This window comes from Platalea leucorodia (assembly GCF_965183815.1).
Source record: "Platalea leucorodia genome assembly, chromosome: 3".
NCBI lineage: Eukaryota > Metazoa > Chordata > Aves > Pelecaniformes > Threskiornithidae > Platalea > Platalea leucorodia.
The window spans coordinates 32,782,784-32,801,021 of NC_138825.1; the positions used below are offsets into that span (position 1 = coordinate 32,782,784).

At 40.4% G+C, this 18,238-nt stretch overlaps 1 protein-coding gene across 1 annotated transcript in view; it reads left to right on the forward strand.

Annotated features, from left to right (window-relative positions):
• The window catches only part of RBKS (ribokinase), a 69,633-nt gene that overhangs the window by 42,975 nt on the left and 8,420 nt on the right, over positions 1–18,238 (forward strand). Inside the window, exon 7 of the mRNA XM_082306451.1 lies at positions 6,063–6,251. Within this exon, the coding sequence (XP_082162577.1) occupies positions 6,063–6,251 (189 nt within the window). The remainder of the gene's footprint in view (positions 1–6,062; positions 6,252–18,238) is intronic.

The following is an 18,238-nucleotide window of genomic DNA, read 5'->3' on the forward strand; positions in this document are numbered from 1 at the left end:
AGGCTCTTCACAAGCTGTTCTTTTCACTCTTGCTTGTTGCAATAATAAATTTTTTTTATGTCTGACATTACTTTCTTTTTATGTGGTTCATGAACAAAAAAACTCAGAACAAATCTTGCAAGGTTATCAGTTCTTTCTTTGCTTAGCCTGTAGTTCAGTTTTATCTTTTCCCAGAAAGATCAAACTTGTTGAGACTAGTTTGTTAATTCCCAGATGTAGCATAGCCTAATCCCTGAGGTTTGTGCAGGAATGTGCTAGTTCTCCATTCCCTTAATTCTTCTAATGAAAAATAAATTTATCCAGTCTCATCTGAGTGAAAACCAATGGTTGTTCTTTTCAGTCATCTATAAATGTTGAAAAAGAGACAACCCCCCTATACAAGATGAGCTCTTTGGAATACTTACCATTGTTTTCCCACGTATTTGCGCGATTCCTTGCTGCAGTATGGCTCTAGGCACAACCACAATGTCAATACAGTTCATGTGTTGTTTTTCTTATTTAATGTGTGCATGCAATTACATAGCCCTGCAGGTTAGGAACCAAAATATATTGCACATCAGCGATTTCAATTTGGTCCTAAACGTTTTGAAGAACAGCTGCTTCTCCGTTCAAAGAATACTGAGCAGCCCTTCAGGAGAAGGAAAACTCCTAAATGGTTACAGCAAATGATTTAGTTTGTCAAGCTATTTTGAATGCAAAAGTGGGAACTGCTTTCTCCCTCATGTAAAATGGGTATCAGACTTTTGATCTAAATAAGAAAGGCCAAGTAAAGATTTAATTAAATGCTAACAGAATACTTTGGGGCTTCAGTGGTAGAAAGCGGTGGAACTAAATATAAGTTAATGGCTAATATTGTTAAATAAAGCTGCAAGATGTATAAAAATAATACAGAAAAATAGACACTATCCTATTTAAGATAGTATTTCCTTTTAAGTATTATTGTCTATTACTAGAGGCTAGATTATTTTTGGAAGAAATATTAATAATGGAAATTCTTGTTAGGATGTCCAAAATCAAGACACAGTATTGACTTTTACAAGATTCAGAGAATATCAAGTTTATAAAACTGTATCTGGAGGCTTGGATTAGGACATGTAAGATACTGCTTGTTAATAGAAATTTATAATAGGGATAGTCTTTCTTAAGAAAAAATAATTGGTATCTCTAGTAGTCAAAACAAAAATAGGTCCTTTAGAATTAAAATATTTCAGAACATCTCTTGAATTTGCATCTTCTGTTTTAAGTAATGGAAAGCTACTGTTGTTCCATTACATAGAAGTTGCCAGAAATTCACAGTGCATTTTAATTCCAACTTTGTTCTAAACCCCATTTTATCAGTTACTGGAAACTATGAAATTTCCCATATTTAGTCTAAAATGAAAGATGTTACTTTTGGGAGAGGAGGGAATAGCTTCAAACCAATATATTTCAATCAGTTTTTAATTATTCTAGCACGATAAGTATTTCTGTCTGTATGTATGTAAAAATTTTCATAATTTGAAACAACTGGAACTAGCTTGGCTTGTGGCCTGATCTTGCAATTGCTTATACACGAAATCTGTCTCACTACTTCTTTGGGACTATTCACATGTGTTCGAATTAATGAGATTGAGTTCTTGTTCTGTCATTCTCAAAGAAATCTCCTAAGGTACAAGCCAAGTTTGTAGCCAACTGGCTTACTGTGTTTAAATACTTAAAATAAAAAATATTTTAAATTATCATATGCAGTTTTAGACGGGTTAGCCTTAAAACTGGCACGGTTTCCCTATTATTATTATTTCTGTTCCAGCAGTACCTGGCAACATTTGCAAAGTTGTTATTGTACTAGGTGCACAAAAAGCAGTCCAAATGCCGGACTGCTCCCCAAAGAATTAACACTTCTTGTTATTTCACCGGTTTATATTTGCTGAGGATCATAGGATCATAGAAGTTGGGAACAGACCTCTGGAGGCCTCTAGTCCAACACCCTGGCAAAGCATGGCCAGATTGCTCATGGCTTTGTCCAGTCAAGTTTTGAATCTCCGAGGATGGAGATTGCACGACCTCTGGGCACCTGTTGCACTGTTTCATCACCCTTGTGGTAACAAAGCTTGTCCCAATAATGGAATTTCCCATGTTCCAGCTTGTGCACCTTCAAGAAGAGTCTGGCTCCATCTTCTCTACACCCACCCATTAAATTGCTGTAGACAGCAATTGGATCTCCCCTTAGCCTTGTGTTCTTAAGGCTGAACAGACCCACGTCTCCCAGCCTCTTCTTGTACGTCCTGGTCTCTGGCCCCTTGACTGTCGTGCTGGCCTTCCACTGGATTTGTCGTAGTATGTCAGTGTCTTAACTTTTGCCAGGGATCCCAAAACTCGATACCATGCTGCAGATGTGGTGTTGCAAATGCCAAGCAGAGGATCTAGAACATCTGCTCGAGAGTGTCTGTGTAAGCCATAGGCTGCCCCAAACACACCACAGCTAGGAACACTTGGCAAAGGTTCCTATCATAGTTTCATTCTCACTTTTAGCTAGTGTAAACTAGTACTGCTGTTGAAAGAAGTTAATTGTTTTGGGTTGGCTTTTGGGGGTGGTGGGGGGTTGGGGGTGGTGTTAATTTTAACACAGATCTGTCTTGCAATCCAGTTTGTTTCCTGGCCAGATAAATGGCTGTGCTGGCACAAGAGATTGGGCCATGTGGACAGGAGTGGAAGGGAAAAAATCAGGACTATTTTTTTTCTGTAGCAGGGCTGGTTTGTGTCAACTTACTGTGACTAGACTCCACAGACACATGGAGAGTTAACTAAGATTAGTGAGGGCTGTGGCCAAGAGCCTTCATATCAGTTAAATTAAAAGCTTCAGTTAAATTTCTCTTCCACTTTTGTAAACAAAATTAAGAAAATTCTGTGTTGATTAATTATATAATATCCATCCTAGGTTTATTCTGACAGCAGTTTTGTGGAATGTCCTCTTGCTTTAATAGGTCCATTTAACTGAGGAGTTTTACGAGACTAGCTTCAGAAAAATAAAATTCTTAATTTGCTGCTCTTTTGTACAGTACTATGGCAAATGTCCACATTGGGCTTTTAGTATTGTTATTTAATTTTTTTCTTTACATAACCATTAGTTATTTCCTTCAATTGTACCACAGTTTGTTTTTTAAATAAGATTCTACTGAAGGGAGGAACTTAAAAACTCACCACAGTATTTAACATCAGTTGACATTTACCGCAATCTCTAATTATTGGCACAGAATCTGTCTGGCTTCTGCTGCTTTTATGGTTCTTCCAGCTTGTTCCAGTGTTTTTTAGTTTTACCATCCTGCTGTAGATGAGTTAGATGATAGTGGTTTCAAGCAGTTGAACATCTACTTTTATACAGACTCTGTCTGTTCAAAATAATTTTGTTTATTAGTATAAGCAGTGTAAAGATGAAAAGAAAGATTTCTGCAAAACCTTTCACATATCAGTCCCAGAACAATTCTTTCACTACCCAAGCAAAAAACCCTGTTGACTTGGGACACAGCAATCACAAAGAGGGGTACAACGTTAATGCTAAGCATACTGCATGTGCGTTTCATTAGGAAGAATATTATATTTAACTACTTCATTTACCTTGCTCATGCACTTAAATAAATAAGTGTAAATACCAGGTAAATAAACCCAAATTAGATTTACTGTTTCTCTACCAAAACCAAATCCACTTTTGTCCTGGAGACTTTGCAACGTAGGTAGAATGTTTGGAATTTTTGCCCATCATGAAGTACATTGGAAATTCAGTTAGCCAGTTTCATTCAAGGATTTGTGTTAACCCATTTTTAGTCTTGTAACATGATGTGCTAGGTGTTCTGAATACAGGAATGCATAGTTCCTGCTCGAGAGATCCCAAAATTCATGGTGAAACACAGACTCTTTAGATGCTTGAATATTAGAATAGGGTATATATGTATTTTAATACTATTTATTATCTATCCTTAGTTTCTCCAAAGCCATTATTGGTATATTGACTCCTTGCAAGCCTTGCATGAAGATACATTTAAAAGGTTTTGTGAGATACTTTTGGAAACAAATTTTCTTATTTGAAAATACTTTTATAACCTTTTAAAAACTGAAATAGGTTTAATTTGCTTAAATAGTTTGTACTGCAAGAGAAGTTTGAGCGGCGTGGTGACATGCCAGAGAGAAAATTGGATAGGTTTAGTTGCTTTCTTATAATTTAAAGCTTACTATTTTCTTGTCTGGGATCAGTGTGGTTAAAAAAAGTAGTTTTAAATTGCGTGTACGTGTTAACCACACCTTGCCCTTGTGCAGTGCACAGGTTTACCCACCAAGGCCTGCCCCACCAGATTCTGCCTCGTAGCGATCAGATCAGCAACGCTTGAAATCGTTCGTGCCTTTGTCCAAGTAGGGACTGCAGGACTTGGTCCTCTTAAGTTTGAAAATGCAAACCAGTAAGTACCCTGCTGGGGATAGGATAAGCTCCAGGGAGTGCGCTGGCATGATCTGGCCCCGCGGAGCCTAAGGGTGGCTTCTCTCCCCTGGGTCCGGCTGGAAGACAGGAAATGGCAGTGGCGAGCAGCGGTGCTGACTCACGGCTGGGGGCGGTTTACTTTGGGATGGCTGTAGTAGTTCCTGTCCCCAGCTGTCTGCCCTCCCTCTCTTGACTACAGGCATGGCCCGGGTTTCGTGGAGCAGTTGTTTAATCGCTGTAGTTTACAGTCCGTTATAGCAAGAAGTATGTGCACTGAATTCAAGTTTCTGTAATGCAGAGGAAGATAGCTTGAAATATTTCAGCAGCTGTTTCCCAAGAAGCTGAGCTGCCCATGCAGCAGAGGTCAGGAAGTGTAGCTGGTGAATAGGTTCCAAAGTAAGTTTTCCACTGAAAATAAGCCCTAAGAGTGTGGAAGCTATGCCCAGTTACTAGGCGGTTATCTGAAAATACTTCAGACTGCATTTTTCAGGATCCAGCAGCAGCTTTGTAGTGCGAGATGAAGTTGGGCTTCCCTCCTCTCAGGCAAGCAGGACAAGATTTAGTAAAGACAGCAAAATATAATATGCCTGTTCACTTACAATTGAAGGTATACTGTATTATGCAGGAGTACTGCCTGCTAAACTGTTTCAGATAAAACACACTGTATTTTCTCTTCCCTTTCTTCCTGTTTCATTCTTGCTCTCTTCCCTGCCAAAAGAAAAAGAAAAAGTACATGACATTTGACAATGCTATGCCATCAAGAAAATGTATGAAGTGGCGAAAAAGATGCTTGATTTTGGAGTCTTCGTTGCAGATTTTTGGGAAATTTTGCTCTTAGTTGGGTGGAACTAGAAGAGATTAATTTTAAGAGCCAACTGGGAGAAGTTGACTTAAGGTCACCATCTGTTAGAAGAAGAGTTTATCTGTGTTTGTACAGAGCCAACACAGAAGAGTCTCAGTCTTGACAGAGGCCTATGGACATGGCCGTAACGCAAATATATAATAATCCTGTAATGGGCCTTTGCCCAAAGAGGGCTTCAGATAACTTTTAGGTATTCTTATCTAAAAATATGTATTAAAGTAAACAGAGTGGTCAAAGTTAAGCAATTATTTTTTTTCCTTGAAGAGATTTTCCCTTGTGATTTCTCTCTGGCTGAACACTGAGAATTTAAAAAAGAATTTTAAAAGTTTCTCACTTAGTGACAAATATCCCCCAATAATAGTGACTGAGTTGTCATGTAGCATTTTTCACATTAGACCACAAAATGCTTTTGCCAAGGCTGTGTCACTGTGTCCATTTCACAGATGAAGGAACTGAGGCACATGGGAGAAATGTGATTTTACTAAGGGTTGCATGCCAGGCAAGTTGTAGAAGCTGGAACGGAACCCATGCCTCCTGCGTCTCTGCCTAGGCTGCTCTCCATTAGTCTGCTGTGCCTGAAGTACACGCTGATTTCAAACGAGGAGCAAGACATAGCTGAATATCAGCGTAGGAAATGGTTTCGTGATCATCCTATAATAAACATTTTAAAAAGATATTAAATACTGTTTTAAAATGCAATTGTTGTCCAAAAATGAATTATGATTTTCATTTGCGTGGGTTATTTTCCAGGCAGAAATTTTAACGGGCATCCCAGTTGGCAACCTTGAAGATGCTGAAAAGGTGGGACGCATGCTGTTAGAAAGAGGGTGTAAGCTCGTAATTGTTACTCTTGGAGCAGAAGGCTGCATGATGATATCAGTAGAAGAACCCATTCCAAAGCACGTTCCTGCTGGGAAGGTCAGGGCTGTGGACACTACGGTACGTTTTTGTGGTTTAACTGTCTTGCTTTGGAAAAGGCTGCTTAAGCAGTAAGGGAAAGCAATGAGTAATCAACCAAATCTTTGGGCACTAGCACAAAGGCTAATTTATGATGCGAAATTGATATCTTGCTTCCAGCCTCTCATATATTAAATGTCAGTTCACTTGAGTTTTATGGTCTGTATTGTAGATGTGCTAGAATTATTACACATACTGATGGTATCTTCATGTTCCTCCTTTACTGAAGTCAGTACCTGTCTCTGACTGTAATGTGTGATGCCAGTGGCTTGAGCTGCAGTCCTGCTTTTTCACCTTTGCTCAGTCATATAATTCATCTTGTCCAGAATTCAAATGCTGCGGGAGAAAGGAGATACTACTGCCCTCACAGTCTGAAACTGAATGTTTGGCTCTTCTGACAAAAGCATGAATTGCTTTCCAAGTATAGCTTAAGGTACATCAAAGACATAATTTTTACAGAATATAGTGGAAAAAAACCAAAAAGTTCTTGCTGCTTCACGATGGCTATTTTCTGATGATAGGTAAGGGATACTTGGTCAGAGGCATTTTAGTCTTTGACATGAGGGTTTTTTACTTCCTGCTCCGAATTAAATGCAGAAAGCATACTCTAACAGACCACTAAATACAATACCCCCAGCAAAAAATAAAGACAGGACAGGCAATAGTTAAGATAGCATTGCTATGAAAACCTTACCACATTGCACATATGGGGCTATTTTGTGTTCCTAGTATTATCTGACATAAATCCAAAATAATTCCAGTGGAGTTACTGAGAGCAGAGCAGGTCACGTTGTATGTACTAACTATACATTTAAATGCCTGTTATAATAACGTCATATTACATATGTTCTGTTACAATAGTTCATTAAAATCCTGGAGATTTTGCCATCTGGTGCATTCCATATCTGAATTGCATTAATAATAACTAGTTCTTGTAGCGTGTTTTTTATCCGTGGACCTCATACTGCTTCACAAAGAAGGAAAGCAACTGCTTAAAAGATGAGGAAACAAAGGCGTAGGGGACTGAAATTACCTAGCTCAGTAGCACGCAGTGGCAGAGCTAGGAGTAAAGTCACTACTAAAGCAGAAGATCACTCACAGATTTGGACTGTGATGTGCTGATACTGTGGAAGGCTTTGTTTCACTGTTAAATTTAATCCTTTTCAATTTAACTCTGAAACAGAGATACTTTGGCTTTGTTTTCCTCTTTTGCCCCTTTGTAATTTAGAAGTTTGACCTCGAGTTAGTGCTGATTTTGGAATGTCCTAAAATTCTGGTTAAGGGAGGCATCACTGTAACGTACTGCGCATAAGGTATTTGGTAGGGGAATACAGACACCTAACTGCCTCTGCCTGCTTTTAGCCCAGAATTAGAAGTTGCTTTCAGTTGGTAAATCCACTATTGCTATCAAAGCTGATTGTTAGAGTTTTTCTCTACATCACACAGAAGTGATGAAGAAGAAACATGTGTGATCTGCTTCTTCAAAAGAAGTAGAAAATTGCTGCCAGATCAGCTGTTGTTTGATATCTTAAGATATTTGCTGCTCTTGGAATAAAACAGCAATACTGAAACCACACACTGTGGCTGAAAAGTGCTTTTTATCTTGCCTAGCAGTTCAGAGTTTCATGACTGAACTACTTCAACGCTCCTCTTTTTTTTTTTTTTAAATAAAAGCAATTTCTTTGAGTTTACTGAATCCTTGCCCTGCCTCCTTGTGGCCAACAGGTTATTGGCTTTCACATAGCGGAGGATTTTCACAGTTAATTTTGTTAATCTACTTAAATACCAGTGGGTTGTTTTCAGTAAAACAGCTGTGCTCAGTTTACTCTTGCAGACTGAATGAAAAAAGATGTGCTGGCCTTCCATTATAAAAGTCTTACAGTGCTTAGACTGATTATCACTTTGCCTGAAAGCAAGTGGTTTTAAAGCAACCCTTCGAAACACTAAGCAAAATAATGTCATCCTCAGCTAACCTGGATAGCTCTACTACTAAAATAAAGCCTAAACGTTCTAGTAGGACATGTTATTCTCTTCAGATGCATGTCTGTCTGCAGTGGATCCTTCCCCGGGGAATAAGCTTAAGCTGTAAGGTGGCTTAGCAGGTAGCCACCTATCCACAGCGTATTCAGAGCTGTTCATGTGCATGCTCTTAGCGTGCCATTTAATACTAAACAAAAGTTGCTACCTTAAACTGCCCTGACTTCAGCATCTTGAGGGACCAGGCAGTAATTTTTAAGCTGCTGTAATCCAATCACATCTGGTTATGTGCCTGTATCCATATTGACATTGTTTGGATCTGCAGAAGGTAAAGTTACTGCCAGATGAAGAGTTAAATGATGTGCATAACCCATCATAGGATTTGCCAAAGGCTACAGAGCCCTTATGAAAACGGTCTGTATTAAAACAGTTTGCTGTTTAGAAGATACACATATAAGATACAAAATGAGCTTCAAAGGTCTCTCTCACTGTCAAAATTTTCCCATAGCTGCTACCACTGCCCAGAGTCCTCTCTGCAGCAGCACAGCTTCAATACTGCCTCCTGCTCATTTCTGTTGTCCGCAGCAATTTTGAAAATTTTTGACGAGAAAATACTTGGGTAGGTACAGCCACAAAGATTAAGAATTTGAGTTCCTTGTCCCAGGTAGTGTGCTCCCCATTCTCCATGTTCATGGGTTCATGAGAGAGACTAAGGGTTGATAGACTGTAAAGCCTGGCTCTTCCTCCTACCCCTTGAGATGGTTAATCTAAGAGTTTATTGGCAGAACACCGGGAAAAGCTGGCTCCATCTCCCGCTCTGTGGTGGAACATGAATCTTCAAGACTGAAAATCTGGCATTTTTCACCCACACTAAATCAATACTATAAAGGGAAAAAAAAAGGCTTGTTGATTTTTTTTTTTAGCGCTAATTATCTTAATGTGGGCTTCACTAATGTATGCAGTGCTTCCCATGACTGTTAGCAGAGCTCTTCATACACAGTCCAAAACATGTAGAGCACGAATAGTCGTTTAGAAGGAAGTTTTGCAAGACATGGTATTGTAAAGCTGAAACATCTGTTTCTCCTGTTATAGCTAAATAGTGCAACAAACTTTTAAGAAAATAAACTTTCCCTTCATTTTACTAGTTTCTGCTATCTATTTTCTATATGCAAATTTTGAATAAAACTAAAAATAAGTGAATTATTGAAAAATCATCCTCAAATTTTCTGTATGAAAGAAGGAAATACCTGATTAAGCCCACTAGCCGTATCAATTTGTATTTGAAGCAGATGACATATATAAGAGACATTTGACACATAAAAAGGTACTAATATGTAGATAATATAAGAAAGGTGTACATTATAATCTATTTTCATTACTTTAAATAGTTGCTTTTAAATCTGCTTGACTACATGAAGTTAAATATATGCATTTACTTTATTTTTGGAAGAAGCTATTTCCACTTTAGGTGAAACTAGTACATGAAGCTGCATTAAAATAGCTGTGAAGGATAATTATATAATTCCATTTATATGACACTTCTTCAGTTGGTAGCAGAAGGTTTCACAAACCATTCACAAATTTGATAAGCATTTCATAGAAAACAATAATATCACATACACACATTTTGCGGTTGCGTGTGTGCGTGAAGCAGTTTGCCTGCTGCTGAAGCAGAAGCACAGCTGAGGTGGAACACAGCAGCTGCTTGCGAACACATCTGCGGGACATGACCCAACACCGTCAGGTCAAAATTGTACTTGAGGTGAAATGGATGATCTGTGTGATGAACCACACGATGATCCTGGATCGTGGCATCTGCTGCTGCAGTAGCCCTGAACACGCTGTCCTGGCAGAGACACGCGCAGTCTGATGACAGAGAAGGCCACAATATCGTCCATATTGGAGAACAAAGCTCTGCTCTTTTTGACCCTTCACCCTCGCTCTCCCCCTCTGCTTCTGACAATCACGCAAAGTGTAATTTACAGCACTATTTACATCTATTTACATTTACTAATTATATTCCATTGAAACTGCCAAGGAAAATTTGTCAGAAGAATGTAATTACCCAAAGCTGGAATTTGGCCAGCAGTGAGATTAGTTCCTTTCCATTTTGCAAAAAAAAGCACTATGGGATCTTATAGAGCCGAGCGCTTCAAGTGGCAGCTGGGGACCAAGTCGAGCCCCTGCGGTACTGCCAGAGGCCTGCCTAGGGCTTGGTGTGTGCAGGTGGGCTTTGCGGAGGCAGTCGGGATGTCTGGAGCTCCAGGTTACGCAGGGTCGGGGCTTCAGAGGATGGTGCATGCCAGGCCTCCTCTGGAGGTGGGGCAGTCCGGTGGTCGGTGCCTACAGCAGGCTGGAACGTGTCTGCTGGCTCTGGGGCTGCAACCTGGGGCTTGGGGCTTTGCCTTTTGCTGTGGTTGCTCCTTGCAGTTGAAGGTGGGGTCCTCTCTAGGATCCATGCTTCGAATCGGAGGGTTGGCACAGGCAGAATCTCTCCTATGCAGGGGCATTATTGGAAAATGGGAGCAGCCCTGCTGCCATTTCCAAGTTGCAGCATGGAGGTCACTTTTGGAGGGGGAAGTACTTAGGGTTAGTTTTTGTAACCTCTAGTTTGCTCCAGAGCCCAGTTTGGATCAAGATGCCGAATAGCATTCATACGTGCTTGCATCAGTTAGGGTGACTTTCTGATTTCCATCACATCTGGTCTTTTAAATACAGTTGCTCTGCTTAAGATCTCGTCATCAGCTTCTACTTGACCTCTAGGTTTACACATGCCAATGTTGCGTGCACAAAAGTCCTGTACTAGCACACTCACAATCAGGAGATCAGGCACCTGCATATCTGGCTTAAGCATGGATGTATTCTCTGTAAAGGCAAATGGAGACACTTGGGCACACAATATTTAGATGAAAATTTGGAATCACTTTTCACTAGCAGTGCCCCTAGTGATCACAGCAAGTCCATGGTCTCCTTTTTAAATCTCATGGAGAACCTAGAATGTTTAACTTCACAGTATTTCTAAGCACAACCATTAAATTTCCCATATCATTTCTTACATTACCAGCATTTTCCCTGTCTGGCTGTGCTTTTCAGATACAGAGAGTGCACAATCCGCTGAGGGAAGCTAAGGAGATCGCAGGTTGAGGTGCCATGCTTGTAAACAGGAAACTCATTTATGAGACATGATAAAATTCAAAATTTAATCTACTCAGTTATGCCTGAAATTTGACACAAGTGTATGATTTATTCTATATAGTTCTTCTCTGTACGACATTCTCAGATGATACAAACTATTTGTCATAATCATAAATGTTACCATTATTTTTTCATGTCAGTTCTGCAAAGTGAAGGCTCATTGCTACAATATGAATTTGTCATCAGATGTTTTGTGTTCAAATCCTATTAAATTTCCCTCTGATTTCCTATTACAATATATTAGATCTGGCTCTTTTACTATGGGAGAGAATTTAAAAGGCTGTCTTTAAGCAGTAGAATGCTTACTGAGCAGCTCTGTAGTGAACTCTGAAGATGTTACACAATCTTTATTTTAATAAAGCCTCATATAAGTGCATAGCTATGTAATTTTAGATATGTCACAGTATTCAGGCTTGTGCAGTAATTGTGGTCTAAAGAAGGCAGGGTGGTTTCGCGATTTGAACAAAGGACTAAGTAAGAGTTCCAGGGCTCTGCAAAAAACTTGCTGTAAATCCTTGGGAGAGTTACTTGTCTTCTTTGTATCCCAATTTATCTATCCATAAATTGGAGCTGCTATTAATGTATTGCATATAAACCATGAGAAGTCTGTTAGAGATCAGAACAGAACCTGGGAGGCCTTTTTCCCAGGCTCGTCATATAACCTCAGGCCAGTTGTGCTTCTTTGGGGGCTTTGCAAACTCATTGAAGTTCTTCTGCTTGAAGTTGAGAGGTCTTGTCTGTAAAAATATGGTTTACACTAAAATTCTCTGACTTAGCTGTATCTTCTGGTTTGGAGGAAGCCTGAGCCAGAGGAGTGAAGTGGACACTGAAATAAAGCCTTAGAATATAAATAAATCCAAAACAGTCCTCCTAATAACAGCAATTCTTTGTCTCCTGACTTTGTGGCCTAACGTCTGAGGCTCAAGGGGATATAAATACAACACTCTGTGCAATGACTAATTACTCAAAATTCTGTGCATCAGCAGAAGTGGGACTTGTGGTTGACTCTAATATTATCAAATGCCTTTGCTATTTAATAATCTTGTAGCCGTACATTATTTAGCATGCCGTTTGCACAAAGAACAGTGATTTTATTTCAGCTATCTCTCAACAAAGTAAAAATGCAGCTGGTAGTAAATGAAGCATTTGGCAGACAATGTGTCTGATGTACAGTTCTCTAACTTGCTAAGAAGAGAAAAATGTTGTTGAGTGTTTAACCTTTTCCTCCCCAAGGATGTAGTAAGGAGTAAAGTGACCACAAAGGGCAAGGTCTTCTTTTTCTTGTTTTTGTTTTTTTTTTTTCTTTCTTTCTTTTCTTTTTTCTTTTTCTTTTTCTTTTTTTTTTCTTTCTCTCATCTTCCCTTTCTTTTTCAAGGAAAGAGAAAAAGTTACCATCGGGCAAACAGCTTATCTATCAGTGGGGTTTATTCACACACCAACACAGAGTAATTATGCCCAGAGCTCCCATTAACATCCCGCAAACCGACAGCATAATAGCTTCCTTTCTTTAACATGCAACCAAAATAGGTTAATAAATAAGTTTAGTTCCAGTCATAGCCCATTTTCTGACTTAGCCTTCTGCATTCCCTCTTTTACAAATATGGAATCCATTGAATTTTGGAACAGAAAAACCATGAGGAATAAGTTAATCTGCCAGACACTCCAATCAGCAATCTGCACTGTAAATCTATTTAAAGCTGCATCTATTATGTTCTGAAGTTCAGCTGAACTGTGAAAGGGCACATGACTGAAATCACTGCATTTGAGTTGACTCACAGTTAAGTGTAGATGGGAATTGCTTGGCTTATCCCAAGTTTCTGCTCCTGATTCAGGCCTTCTAAAGACACTTCAGTTTTTGAAGGCTTGGTCGGTGGCCTAAGGGTGTACAGGTATCCAGTGACAAGAGGAATTGCAAAAGTTGCGTCCCTCTGCATTGGCAGTCAACTGAGAAAAGGTGGAGCGAGCTGTATGTGCCCTCTTTCTCCTTTGAGAGCAGAAAGCTGTATTATCCCCATTTTACAGATAGGAACAATGGAACAAAAATGTTAGCCATTAGGTGCTCTGAAGTGCTAGCTAAAAATGTCCTGCTCCAAGTTACGCAGGGAGTTGGGGTGATGTAGCCAAAAATGAAGCACAGGCGTATATTGTCTCGTGCTACTCTCTTAACTTCTAGACAACATTGTCATGGAAGGAAACACTGTTTATCTGCCTAGTAACTGTCTATTTTAATCTGTAAGAACAAACAATGTAAACAAAATGAGCAAACAGAAGCAGGCTTGTAGGGAACGATTTGCAGCCTTGTTTTCCAGTGGAAGATTCCACAGACCACCCAGGCTTTGCTCTAGTCCTTTTCTCAACCACGGAGCATCTAATTAAATCCCTCTCCATTCCTAACTCTAAGTGGAAGAGAGCCTACAGTCCTGTACAGTTTCTTTCCAGATGGAAATGCATAATTTAACAGAGATACAGCTGACAGGGAGAAGTGGGCCCAAAGCAGTATTAGCGTTTGCCACAAATTGCATTAAATTACAAGGGGGTACTTAATGAAGATGTAGAATAAAAAGAAGATTAAAACCAATATTTAGTTTTCTAAGCCCCTTCTAAGATTCCAGAGTGCCAGGCAACAAAAAACCTCAGAGTAAAACCGAATTTCTGTCTCAGTGACTTTAGTGATACCAAGAATTGTTTGGTTTTGCGACACACCATCAGTATCAGGTCATGACGTTTCGTCACATTGTGTCCTGCAGCTTTTTTCCGTATACACGTATACATATATGTAAAGTTGCTAAGCACCTTACATTATTTACTACTTCTGTACTCACAGCACGAGGTAAAGTACTGTTCTTACTGCTGTTTTGTAGATGGGGAACAAAAGCACAGAGGGACTGGCTTGTCGGTGGCAAGTGAACCTGCTTCCCTTGGTAAAACCATAACTTCTTCTCTATGCTTCTCTTCAAAGAGAATTAGGAATGGAGGAAAAATTTTTTCAGGATATCAGCTGTCTCGTTTTTAGAACTGGACATCATTGTAGATATCCACGTAAATGAGAAAGTATGTAGCGTTGCAGGATTGCTTTGCATTGGATGCTTCTTGAAGAGGCTGTAAGGGGTTTGTGGAAATGTGCTCCGCTACTGTCATACTGAGAAATATTCCAGTTTGGAAGTTAACCCACTTGATGATTGTTCTGGACAGAAAAAAGTAGGGACACTGGCAGCATTTATGCATCAACTCAAATGTTTTGTTTGGGAGCCAGAACACGTGAAGGATACAGCATCCAATGCCTGGGCCTGAGATTATGTTCTGATGAGGTCTAGGGAAGCTAAGTTCAGAAATATCTTGAAGCTATCTTTGTGCCATCTCACTTCTGGGATGCTTTAGTAAATGAAACAATGGTATAATTTATGCAGGTTGAGAGCAGAGTAGGAAATTACCCTTTTATTGCTTCTGTTGGACTAACTATGGCTTGCAACGCAAGTCAAAATCATTGCAGCAGAGCGTGCTGCATCCCTTTTCTTGATTTGCTTTCCTCCCCTTGTCTTTATGATGAAGCCAGCACAGGGTCTCCTCCAAGAGAATGTTCAGTCCTGGTACGTAGCTCACCTTGTGTTTGGAGCAGATGTTGGGCCACCAATGCGTGCACACAAGACAGTGTCAGTTGTAATGGTGCATAGCACTGTGGGATATCTGAGTTGCACAAAGGATGGAGAGGAAGGAAGACCAACTGTGTGCAGCCATCCTTTCTAATTAAATTCCTGCAGTTAAAAATAGCTACTGGAAGCTGGCGCTTCTGGCACATCCAGAGCGTCACCTTCCCAAGTATCTTTTTCTGGCCTGAGCCGTAGGAAGTTGAAAATGTGATCCAATGTGTAATAGTGCAGCATATTCTTGGCCAAACTCCTCATCATTTTTTACCTCTTGCATTTATGGTTAGCTAACAAATGTCATATACCTCCTTTTCTTCTTTAGAGCTAGTCTCTGCAGAACCAGGTATCATCCTGGCTATTGTGGAACGTAACCTGTTCTTCTCAGTTTGTTCACATCAGCTCTGGCTATGGTGAGAGAGAAGGCAAACCTGGCTCCCGAGCCCCTTGCCTACTTACTTAGCTACCCAGAAATGCCAACTGCAGTAATGTTGATATTGAACTAAGACCTGATTTCCCCCAACAGAGTTTTCATTGCCAAGTAATTTTGGTCACTACAGAAACCAGAAAGGTTTGCGTTGGATTGGTGATATTGCATAATTAGGTTTTCAAAAGAACAAGAACAGAGAAATGAGAATAGTGGGGAAATCAAGCTTCTTGCTTTTGCAAATTCTAACCACAGAAAATGCCAGAAGTTTTATTTCTTATCAAGAATAAAGGAGTTAATCTTTTGTACCCTGTCCCATGGACAGAATATATTTTACAGCTTCAACCTGACAAATGGAAGGAAGCTAAAACCATAAGTTTTGGTGATTGATGGCAGTAACCTATAGGAATACCTTTAATGGCCAGTTTGCAGTTGAGCGTAATGATTTTGTCACTTTTCTCAGGGGTTTGTTTTGTGTCTGTGTGTGTAGAGATGGTCATACAGGTGTAAAACCAGCTATTCTAGAACAACTGAGCTGTAGAAAAGCAGATTCCCAAATTCTGGCAGCAATGTTTGTCAACTGCCCAAATGGCTAAGGAGTATTGGTTTTATTAATTTCAAAGCACAAATAGACACAGAAACACAGGGAAAAGGTAAGGAAAGTCTCTGGAAGCTTGTGCCTCATAACTGGTGTCTGTGATTTTGTTACTGAAAGCATTAAGCAGGCAGTATGTTCATTGGAAAGATCCATTTTACAGGGAAACCCACAGAGAATGCCCTTCTGTCAGAATCAGTGCCTTGGCACTCACCCCCTGCTGAAGACCGTGGGCACGGTGTGGGGCCCCTGTTTTCTGCACGCCTGCCCCACAGGGTAAGGACAGCAGAATGGGTGGGTAGCAGGGAACAATACTCCAGGGCAGAGCAGCAGTTCTGGCTTGTAGGTCAGACCTTGCTGAACTTAGAGAGAGGAGCTACAACTCGAGTACTCATCGAAAAGATTAGACAAACTCGGTAGGAAAAAGAATGCAGGGAGCTGGCAAGAGGACAATGCTAGAGTGAGCTCAGACAAAAAAAAACTCCTGAAGGTTGGTGGTTTTTTTTTTCCCTCCAGGATGTGTAGTTCAGAGGTAGGCGGGAGCAGTGGCCAGCCAACAAAGGCTAGATACTGTGGTTTTGAAAGAGGCACTCGAGCATATGGAGCTTTCGTGCAAAAAAAGAATGTTTTTTTGATCAATTCCAGGCGAGATGGCAGTTGTGTCATTCTGAGTGCATCTCGTCAGATTAGATGGGATCACTAAGAGTCTTTTGGCATTTTCAGTATGAGGGGAAAAAAACACATGTGGCTAGTTAAATTGCCCAGCAAGGTTTCCCCCTTCTGACTTGGTGGTTGGATTATGGGGTCCTGAAGCCATGTCAGCCCCTGATGTGATACCGGGTGACGCAGTTGGTGACAATTTGGCCAGTTCTCTCCTGGTTGGGGAGCTCATTGTTTGGAAGGGAAACCCACTGCCAGTATTTGCAGTGTACTATCAGAATAAGGTGATGTATTCTGGGCAGGGCTTCCGCTCCAGTTTCATTTGTTCATTACATGAAATTTGTTAATTAACACATAAGCGTGAGCTTTGTTAGGAAGAGATTACAAGTCGACATGAGTGTGACATGAATAATGAAGGGAGTGAAGTACTTCTCAAGGAAGTGAGATAAGTGAAGCTTTTGATTAGAGCAGGAGAGTAGCTGCATGTTGTTGAGGCTTGATAAACCAGTTTGAGAAGTACAAATCAACGTTCTGAGGAGCTGCTATATTTAGGGCCGAGCTTCAGCCACGACTCTGATTCCGTGCAAGTTCAAACTTTGGGGAAGGTAGATAGAGCTCCTGTAGCGCGTTCAACTGAATGTCTTATTTCTGTTAGTGGCGATGTCTGCGTGCTTCCCTGTTGTTGACACATCTTGGTATCTATGCTGTTCTTTGCAAGAGTGCCACTGGAGGGTTTTGTATTGAGCTGAAGTGTAATGAGAGTTTTCCAGTACTGTGTTTCGTATGTCGTAAGTTTTCTATGTGCACTCCAGCAAAAAAACAAGTGTGGAGGGTTTCCTCTGCTGGTTTTGAGTTTCTCTGTGAGGTATGAACTTTCAGATCAAATGAAAGGAGGTCACGGATCATAGCTCGAGTGTGAAACCAGGGAAGAAGCAGGTACCAAGGCAAAAGCTAACTGAAGCTTAAATGGAAAATTTACACAGAAGTGTATCCTAAATTGAAATATTCCTTGCCAAAATATCTATCCCTCTGGTAGCACCGGAATCAGAGCAGTGGTGAATTGTTGGTTGACGGGAATCTCACAGGTTCAGCAACACGGATCCGTTGTTTTCAGAACGGCATGCGGAGTTCCTGGTTCAGTGCTCTTGCTCCATTGTGTAAGAAAGAAATAAATTCGTCACCTCTCATTAATGCTGTCTGGAGTTGAAAGGAGTTTATATGAGCATCATCACACTGAATTGTTTTTGATGATTCAGAAAACAGAGTGCTCCCTCTGGGTGAATACTTCGTCGGCTTTCTGGGGTTAAGTCTACATCACAGGATAACTTTCTTCCCGGGTGCTGAGTGGCATGCTGGAATATTATTACCTGGCAGAACGAAGCTCTCCCGTGCTCCCTCCCAGATTTTGTCAGTGTGCGCTAAGAGGAAGCCACCGCCTCACAGACACCTTGCAGTATTTTGTAAACAGTGGGGC